This window comes from Octodon degus, unplaced genomic scaffold, assembly GCF_000260255.1.
Source record: "Octodon degus isolate 3935 unplaced genomic scaffold, OctDeg1.0 scaffold00064, whole genome shotgun sequence".
Taxonomy (NCBI): Eukaryota; Metazoa; Chordata; class Mammalia; order Rodentia; family Octodontidae; genus Octodon; species Octodon degus.
In genome coordinates this window covers 9,217,797-9,227,361 of record NW_004524640.1, presented here as the reverse complement: position 1 = coordinate 9,227,361, position 9,565 = coordinate 9,217,797, and the positions used below count along the sequence as shown (strand labels likewise).

General features: G+C 57.3%; 2 protein-coding genes across 7 annotated transcripts in view; one reads left to right on the top strand and one right to left on the bottom strand.

Moving 5' to 3' along the window:
- Window positions 1-613: 613 nt before the first annotated feature.
- Window positions 614-8,764, bottom strand: Mpst (mercaptopyruvate sulfurtransferase). Of its 2 annotated transcripts, none has more exons than XM_023718929.1 (3): window positions 8,681-8,764; window positions 4,722-5,346; window positions 614-1,705 (listed from the first exon to the last, which is right to left on the bottom strand). In XM_023718929.1, exons 2-3 carry the CDS (start codon window positions 5,314-5,316, stop codon window positions 1,407-1,409), a joined length of 894 nt encoding a protein of 297 aa, XP_023574697.1. In that variant the 5' UTR covers window positions 5,317-5,346; window positions 8,681-8,764; the 3' UTR covers window positions 614-1,406. The 2 variants fall into 2 exon arrangements, with proteins under 2 accessions (XP_023574697.1, XP_004634640.1); XM_004634583.2 differs by lacking the exon at window positions 8,681-8,764 and adding an exon at window positions 8,261-8,358.
- A 219-nt stretch (window positions 8,765-8,983) lies between these two features.
- Window positions 8,984-9,565, top strand: part of Tst (thiosulfate sulfurtransferase) — a 7,165-nt gene continuing 6,583 nt past the window's right edge. Inside the window, exons 1-2 of one of the 5 annotated variants that reach the window (XM_023718927.1) lie at window positions 9,009-9,098; window positions 9,240-9,323. The gene's annotated coding sequence lies outside the window, so the exon portion shown is untranslated. Of the gene's footprint in view, window positions 9,099-9,146; window positions 9,324-9,565 lie in introns of those variants that run through there. The other 4 variants (XM_023718926.1, XR_002821765.1, XM_023718925.1 and 1 more) reach the window with 4 other exon arrangements.

Below are 9,565 nucleotides of genomic sequence, written 5' to 3'. Positions count from 1 at the left end.
AGGATGGGCTCCAGGCCTGATGTCTGTCAGGGTGCTGAGGCTGGGAGACCCAGTTTAGGAAAAGGAGAGGCTGCATGGGGCGCTGGACCAGCGTCCTGTTGGATTTCCCTTTTTCTGAGGCAGACATGTTCCCACTTTCTAGATGAGGAGATTGAGGCTGAGTGGGGTTGGCTCTTCCTTTAGAGCTTGGGCTGGGAAACCCAGGGTTCTGTGTTGTTGGCTCCTCCTCCCTGTCCCTGAGGACTTGTGGACTGGTTTGGCCTCAAAGGGCAATGGAAGAGGGAGAGGAGTCAGGTCAGTCAGGACCCAGGGCTGGGCCCCAGCTGTGCTGTAAGTGCCCCTGGGTAAGCCACAGTCCTCTCTGGAAGGAGGAAAAAAGCCAAGGCCCCTCCTCAGGCTTCTTTTGTAACAGCTGCTGCTGCTGAAATGGCATCCGGTTGGGGGCCTGCCCCTTCGCTCAGCTCTTTAAGTGGCTGCTTCAACAAAGCAGTCAGGTTCAGGTTGCTGTGGTTTGATCCCCACAACTCAAGCCAGCCAAACCTGCCCTGAAGGCATTCGGAGCAAAAAAAAGAAAAAGAAAAAAGAAATGGCATCCGGGAAGCTGGAGTAAGGGGGCCAGAGCCCTAAGGAACAGCAGGCACCTGTGCACCCCTCTGAGCAGAGTAAACACACAGAGGCGGCGCTGAGCCTGGGGTCCCCGAGCAGGATGGATGGTGCCCACAGGTCCACCCTGCCTGCCAAGGTGAGCTCCCAGATTTGGGGCCAGATCCCTTGCAGGCTGGCTAGACTGAGCCCTTCCCAGAACATCCTGGCAGGGTGGGGGAGCCTCCCGCAGGTTTCGGGCTCATGTCTTTCTTCAAAGGGTGACCTGTATGGAGGTAGCCACATCACAGCAGAATTCATCTCAAAGCCAGAGAGACCTGGAGGGTCACAGGGTGGGCAGAGAACGGCTTGCTAAGGAGCATTCTGGTCATGGCATAGGGGGCTCTGGACCCCAGCTCTGCTAGGGAAGCAGGATGGGATGCCCAGACCCACAGATCCTCTGAGCAACCTCTGCTGGGTGTGCAGGAGCCCTCGCTCCTTGGGAAATCAGGCTGCCCCACAGCTACAGGCTTTCACACTTAGCTCTTTTATTTCCCTAATAGTAAAATGGAAGTGAGACAGGGCCCCAGCTTAGCACCATTAGGAGCAGTTCTGTGTCCTGATGTCCCTTCCTGTGCCTGCATCACCTTTTCCCTGCCTCCTCTGGGAGCCCACGAGCCCCCAGTTTCTCAGGTATCACCCTAAATTCGACCTGAACTGGATGACAGTAAACACTCTTTCACACAAAGCAGAGTCAGGGCTACCAGGCTGTGCACTGCTGGTGGCCTGGTGTCACCTGAGCTGGCCTGGTGACCCCTCCAGTCTCAGTGGGTCTTCCCCCGACCCTCAGAGATGATGTGCTCGGGCTGGGCACGCATATACCACTCCACCCAGGAGCCGTCGTAGACAGGTACGTCAGGCTTGCCACACAGGTAGGCCCCCAGCACCACATGGCAGGCCGTGACACCAGAGCCACAGGTGGCCACCAGGGGCCGGGACAGGTCCACCTTCTTCTCCTGGAACAGGCGCCGGATCTCCTCGGGGCTCTTCTCCAGGCCTTCCTCCGTCAGGAATTCCGTGAAGGGGATGTTTGCAGTGCCAGGGATGTGGCCGGGCTCGATGCCTACGGCAGAAAGGCATTGAAGCATGAAGGACACCCCCATGTTGGTGGCACTGCAGTGCCCAGAGCTCCCACAGCAGCAAAACTGCTGTCCACGGTGCATTTTATCCTCACAATCATAAAAGCTGGACCCCAGGGAAGGCCGGTCCCATGTCACTGCTGGTGACACCGAGGGCGGGAGCTACCTGAGACCAGCAGATCTGACAAACCCCAGGCTAGAGTTTGAGCTAAAAATGAAGGTGTCACCAGAGCCCCACGGGGACCCAGGCTTTCTGGCTGTGTGCCCATGGGACAGAGAATATGTGTGACCACTGCCCAGCTACAATTTGTGGTAACTGCAGAAAAGGTGTATGGATCTGGCAGGGCTGACGGCAATAACTGGGTAACTAAGAGTCCTGCAAACCCCACAGTAAAGAAATGCTTACAACACCGACCAAGGCACTAAGAGAAACCCTGGCAAGGAAGAGGCAGAGGAGGGAAGCCAGGGCTCCCGGAGGAGCCTGTGTTGCTGACCACCAGCCACGTAACCTGGGGAGGGGCTGGGCATCTCCAAATGAGGAGGGATCTACTAGGTCCTGGGCCTGGGCCCAGAGCATCCCAGGCACAGGGAATCTGACAGGCAGGGACTGCATGGTGCTTGGAGGGAGAAAGGACATCGTGGTGAAGGGCCAGACAGCAGGAAACAGAGCACCAGGGCTGCCTCAGGGAGCTGCAGCGAGACCTCAGGGTCTGGTCTGACACACGAGGGAAATCAAATTTCTTTTTTCTTCTCTCATCAATGCTAAATTGCTCAGGCTGGGTTTGAACTTGTGATCCTCCTGCCTTAGCCTCCCCAAGTGCTGGGATTATAGGTGTGCACCTCCACGCCTGGCTCAGATGTCAAGTGTAAAACACTGTTTGGATTGCAGTAGGGAGAAGGAGACCTGGGCAAGGGCTGAGAACCATTAATTAGGGAGGTCGCCACTTTACCTGCAGCTCCCAGTGCATCTTGTGTTCACCCCTCCCCCCACCGTCAGGTGCTAGTCATAGTTGTATTGTCGAAGGAGTGCTGGGACTTAAAGTGAAATCAACCCTCACCACTGGTGACTTGAATCTGAGCCACTCTGACACTGGAGCAGGGCTCTAGGGCACCTAATGCCTCAGTTTTCTTGCACAGTGGATGGCGGCCCTGAGGGAGCTGCTAATCTGTACTGAGCTCTATCTTCAGATAGACAGGAATGGGCTGTCTCCAAGCTGGGCTTGGTCCACATATCACAGAGCCCAGCACACAGCAGGGGTGAAGAGTGAGCCCTAAACTAGGGTGGTAGTTGTATAGTCGGGGCTTCCTTGTACCTGGAGCCACCAGAGGGTCCCCATCTTGCTGGACCTGGGCGGAAAATGACAAGTGCACCTGGCCAGGTCTTGGGGTGTGGAACAGGCACAGGATGACAGGAGCCCTGGACACCTGCGACTCAGGCTTGCACCTGACAGCCTGTTCATCTTGACAGCAGGCCTGAGGGGATACCAGCTCCCTTCAGGGGCCAGCCAGTGGGACAGCAGGGCCTGTGGTTAAATATCTCCTAAAGGAGCCACACTGAAGCTGCGCTGTTAATGCTGTCACTTCCCGTCTTGGGAACTTACCAGTGTGCAGACAGAGCCGTGTGCGTTACACACACCCTCTCTCCGCCCCTCCCTGTCCTTGCTGCTGTTACTGCTCTTTTGGTAAACATACAGAGCTTTGGGTCAGAGGTCGGATGACCTTCCAGGTGGCACACAGCGGGCGCAATCTGATGCCAGGTGCTAGACCCAGCTCTGGTGCCAGGCTGCCTGACTTCGCTCCACCCTGTGGGGCTGAACTGGGGACCCGACTGTGAGGGTGGGCTGCCCTTGCCCTGTGGCCATCTACACATCTATCCCTACTCATGACAGGGTGTCCCCAAGAACTCTGGAAGCTTACAGTCCCTGCCTGGGGAACTTGCAGGCTGGGTAGACACAGTGGGAGGATTGCTGGTTGCTTTCTGTGGTTAGGGAACACGCTTGAATTCCCCCTGCACTGTTTCCTGAGCTCTTGGACAAGTTGGGCATCTACCTAAGCCCATTCTCCCACCTGCATTATTTCTAGAGTAATTTTAATATCTAAGACAGTGTAAATGGAATGGAAGTAGTTGGGTGAGGGGGTGTAAAGTCATGACCCAGCACTGTGGGAGGCTGAGGCAGGAGGATTGTAAGTTGGAGCTCAGCCTAGGTAACTTGTCTCAAAAAGGGTGGGCATAGGCTACAGCTCAGTGGCAAGACCCAGGCTCCATCCCTACCCCTGGACCACTGAACAACAAATGGGGGAGGGGAGAAAAGAGGGGCTATTTATATTGTAACATTTAGGGAATGCAAACAAGGAAAATGGTTTGCACCTCTTCAATATAGACAACATTTGTCCCCAAATATTTTTGGTCTGAGCTTGGTGAAAACCACAATCCAGAAGCTACAGGTACAGAGAGCAGGTAGGGAGGCAGGGGGACCTGGCCACTAAAATCAGCTTAGTGGGGACCCCTCCCACACTCTATCAGGCTTTCCTACTGTTCCTTCCTGGGAAACCCAGCACCCAATTAGATGGCTCTGACTGGTTGGGGGCAGCAGCCACTCTTTTTGGGGCCCCCTATGTTCCCTCTCTCCAAATCATTCTCTCAAGATTCCTTCCTGCCTCAGGCTCCTCTTCTTCCTCCTCTGTTAACTCAGGCTTTGCTGGCCAGACCTGCTCAGAACTCACCCCTTGGGATTTTCCCAGACTTTGGGTGTTTCCCATCATTCTGCAGGGTCACATACATGCGCAGTAGTGGAGGTGGGGGTGGGGGTGGAGGGGCTGCCTGGGTTTTCACACTTAGAAATGGCATCCTGAGTTCCCAGTGCACTTGGGGTGGTCACTGCCCAAAGTCTAGGAGGGAGGGACCAGCAATATCATCGCCCACTGAGGAATACAGTGAGTGAAGCTCAGAACCCCCACCTTGTCCCCTGGAAACCTCCCACTCCTCTCCCAGCCCAGTACCATCTCGGGGCTCAGGGTCCGTGCCACGGAAGCGGCCTGCGGCTCTGGCATCCACAACCTGGAAGCAGTGGGACTCCAGGTTGTCCTTGATATCCTCATAGGTCTTGATGAAGGTGGGGTCCAGCCGAGCGCTGAACTCAGTGGGCACCGGGCGGCTCTTGCCGGAGCTGAGTGGAAGATTCAGGTGCAACCAGCGGCGGAGGCCACCGTCGAGCAGAGACACAGTGCGGTGGCCAAAGGCGCGGAACATCCACCAGACGCGTGGCGCTGAGTACAGGCCCTGGTCACTGGTGTCATAGACCACCACATGTGTGCTGGCTCCCACGCCCAGGCGGCCTGCGTAATCTGCGAAGTGCTCGGCGCTGGGCATCATGTGGTCATAGGGGGACGTGCGGTCGCTGCAGTAGTCGATGTCGAAGAAAGTGGCACCAGGGATGTGGCGCTCTTCGAACTCACGTCTCACATCCCGACCTAGCTTGGCCAGGTACCAGGACGCGTCCAGCAGCTGCAGGGGCTGCCCAGCTTGTGGGGCCCGCAGCGCCTCTGCCACCCACTGTGCCGACACAAGTGCACGGAAGAGCTGCGTGGGGGCCATGGCGGTGGCAGTGGCACTGGAGCTGCAGGCCTGTGAGACGAGACAGGGAGGATGTTAGGAGGGAAGAGAGGGAGAGACTGGCCCCAGGTTGCAAAGCACCAGCACAACACCCCTGGGCTGCGCTGGCCAGGAGGTGGAGGCTTCCAGACCAAAGTCCGGGAAGGCAGGAGTGAGCCAAGGCATATATTTTGGTCACCCAGGCCACCCCTGCTGGGCCTAGAGGCTACATATATGTATCTACACTGGGTGGCCACCCCTGCCCTGAAAAGGGTCTAGGGCTCCTCACAGACTCCAGCTGGCCCTTTAAGGCAAGCAGGGTCAAAGTCTCAGCCCCTCCCTTAGAGGCAGCCACCAAATCCCTGGGGGAGCTCATTAACTCCTCATCAAGCAGTTCCAAAGGGTGCCGCCCTATAGGAGCTGGAGCTGGAATTTATTGTCTCTTTCATGGGCCATTAAATCCTCACCATAGTTTAGGGCAATACGGGCACAGTAGATTAGCAGACTAGGGAGTACTTACTGGTCTTGTCACTGAGAGAATTGAGGCTCATAAACAAAAGTGTTTCAAATGAGCCTGGTGGTGCCCGCCCGAGCTGTAAGCTAGGTGACCTGGTCCAGAAGTGCAAGGGCTCAGCATCATGTCTTTGACTGGCCCTGGGAATTTGGAGAAGCCGAGTTTGCACATGGCCTCAGCTTTCTCTGGGGCCAGTTTTAGCAGCAGCAACAGCGGCCTAGCCACTGCTTCCCCTCCGCCTTCCAGGACAGAGACTGTGTAATCACTGAGACCGCTTCGGTCCCTGGTGTTGGGTGACGGGTAATACACAAAGCCTGTGCATGTTAGAGAAAAGGGGACCTTCCACTGGGGCTCCCAGCAGGGCCCTGGGCTTCGTATGACTGCCAGGCAGTCTGGCCAGGGAGGTGAAGGATTAGCTAGAGAACTGTGTTGCAGGAGGGCCCCCACAGGCCTGGTCACATGCTAGGACCACAGCCGCGGGGAGTGGGTACTAGGACGCCCTTTCTACCACCCACGTACCTGGCAGCTCTGGGTCTTCCTTGCTTACAAAGCCTGAGTTCGTTCCTTCCCCAGCCCTGGAGTGATCAGGGCTTAACATAATGCCGTCTGCCCACTGCCACAACTTTCACCAATAAAGCCAGTTGGCCCTATGCTGGACCTTACCAGGCTCTAAGGATAAGGACAGGCCTCTGCACAGTTAAACTGTTGAGGAAGTAATCTGAGTTTGTGTGTGTGTATGTGTAGGGTGGGGACAGAACCTCAGGTTGACCTGCAGGGTAAGAAGGCTGTGGGTAAGGGGTGAACTTGCTATCAGCTAGGTGAGGCTGGGAGAGGCTGCAGGCTCCTTCTTAGAGACCCTACTCATGGACCACAGCAATTCCTGTGTCCCCTGTCATTCCTGGGGATCCTTCCCTTTCCCCCCTAAGGATCCATCGAGAGTGGAAATATCCCTGATTTGGGGTAGCTCCCACCCTGCTGTTCGAGCGATGGGAGGCATGTCATGGTCCCTGGGAGGTTTGTTTCTTAGAATGGTATTTCCAACCTCTACCTCTTACAGAGATGTTTAATTAATAAATACAGAGACCACTATAATGCACAACATGTGGCTGGTTTTAATAATTTTAAGAATGGTTTCATAAAATCCTATTATTTCTTACATTTTTCTTAGGTTGCCCTTGGACAGTAGCAAATCAAGAATCTGAGCATTTCAGGGCTGGGCAGGACTTAAAGACTTTGGAGGCCACGCTGCCCCCGCCCTGCTTGGTGGGCAGTTGTCACAAAGGTCTGTGGACTCCAGAGGGGTAGGGAGGCTGCCCCCCAAAGGGGGAGAGAGGAGGAAAAAGACCCTGGTCCCTGGGCGCACAGTGGGCCACACTCCCTATTTGGAGGGGTAATGCTGTCCAAGACATAAGGGACAGCCCCAGCCCATTTCAGAGCGGCACAAAACTGCACCAAGCGTGATCCCACCCTGCATCCAGATGGCCTGTGCCGACCAGGTGGCCTCAGGCACTCAAGGGTGTCTGTCCCCCCTCCTGACCCTCCTTCCTCCTTTCCTCTCCCAAGGCTGGGCTCCCAGCTTAAAGGATTCTCTGGATGCTTATTAATGTTCAGGTTTTGCAACATGTAACAAGTAATTGTAACACACAAGTATTTCTGGACAAAACCAAAATTTAAAAAGTCAGGTTCCCTGGGGAAAAGCACTGGCCTAGGGCACTGGCCACAGCAATGGTGTCCCATAGGTTTACAAGCACCAGTGTGCAATTTTGGGGATTTTGTTAATTGGTTGAGGAATAGTTATGGCTCATAATTCAAGTGCTAGGCCTGGGGAGATAGCTCGGCCGTCTAAGCGCCTGCCTGACAAGAACAAGGACGTGGGTTTGATCCCCAGTACTACATGCTGTGCAGGCCCCCAAACCAGGCATGGTGGTGCAGGCCTGTAATCCCAGTGCTGGGGAAGCTGAAAACAGGAGGAGCACTGTGAGTCCAAAGCTGCGTAGTTAGACCCTGTACTAAATAAATAGAAAATTCAACTCCTGGGCATGGTGTTGCACACCTGTAATCCAGGGCACCCTGGAGGCCGAGGCAGGAGGATAGCCACAAGTTCAAGGCCAATCTGAGCTACATAGCAAGGTCCTGTCTCAACAAAACAAACAAAACCCCCAACCCCCACACTTATAATTGAACAGGTCAAGCTAACAACAAAAGCGATATTTTAAAGCGGGAGCCTTTCCAGGTGAGCCTGTAAACACAGGATCCATACCGGCCACGTGGGCTTCAGAGCCTTGAGTCCCACGGTGTGCGCGGGCGCCTCACTGTCTGGTGCTCCTGAAAAGTTTGGGCCTAACCAGCAGGACTTTTACAAGTTTCATTGACACCCTCGGCGTGCTCGGCGAGGCTACCCCAAGCAAGCGGCCAACATTATTCTCATTTCACCTCCGCAAGTTCTCCACGGGTTTCTACTCCTGGGAGCCTCCGGGTAGCGGGTCTGCCTCCCTCGCCTCTCCAAATGGCCTAGAAGAGGTCCTCCTCCTCCCGCCTCCCTACCCTCTACCGCGATGCCAGGTCACTCCACCCCGCCCCACCCCGCCCCACCCACTGATCGCCCCTCACCCCACCCTGACCAGCCACGGTCCCCCGTGGGCGCAGTTAGGGGCACCCTGCATGCCCTTCTCCCTTAGCCCGCGACCCCTTCTCCGCTCGGCCCCGTGCTGCGCCCAGATAGCGGACCCCCCTCCGTGCTAGGCCCAGCGAGGTTGCGGGCAGTAGTTAGCCCGCTCTCTGGCTCCCGGCTCCCCAGCCTCGGCATGGGGCCCCCTCCCCGCGCCCGCAGCTGTTTCTCCTGCTGCCACCAACCTGTCCTAGGCCGAAGGGAGGAGACTCGGGCACAACCCCCTCCTATCAGTGACTGCCCGCGCCTTCCACTGGCCTGACCCGGGGGGCGCCCGCGCCGCGCAGCCCAACCTTGTTTTGCCCCCGCGCTGCCCGGAGTCCCCGGATCCCTCCCGGGTTCTGAGCCGTCCCCAGGAGGGCAGGAGCGGCCGGGACGCCTCACAGCGATGAGGAGAGCAGCTCGGAGTCGCGGCGGATGGCGCGCGGTTCCCCCGCCGCTGGCGGGCGATGGTGTAGGCCGCTGGGACAGCTGCGGCTCTGCCTCCGGGAGCCTCAGCATCTCGCGCTTGCAGGGCGAGTGCCAGTGCCGCGCCCGGGCGAGCGAGTGCAGCGGGCCAACCAAGCAGGGGCCGCCGGCCGGCCGGGCCCCCTGTGGCCTCGGGTAGGGTCCTCGGGGCGAGAGCGGGGCAGTGGGCAGAGAGCCGGGCCCTGAGCGCAGGCGAGTCCCAGCTGCCCAGAGAGGGAACAAAAGGACCAGTGGGGGCTCAGGGACTCCAGCACAGCCCACCCTTTCCCCTCCCAGGAAGAAACATTCAAAAAGCAAGGCCTTTCCTCCCCCATCTTGTGCATTTGACCACCGCTTGTCTCTGGCAAGATCCGAGAGCGGGTATTGTAGCTTCTAGGTGTCTGGAGCCTTTCGCGCCACCTGTCTGAGCCGCGAGCTCAAAAACTTTTGCCCCACCCGCTTCGCGCGGGGGCGGGGCGGGCCGAGGACGGAGAGGCGGGCGGGGGAAGGAGGGGCGGGCCGGGAACCGACTGCTTGTGTCCCGAACCCAGTAGTACAAGGGACTGGAGATGCGGCTCAGGGGTCGAGCGCTTGCTCAGCAAGGGCAGCACCCTCGCTCCGAT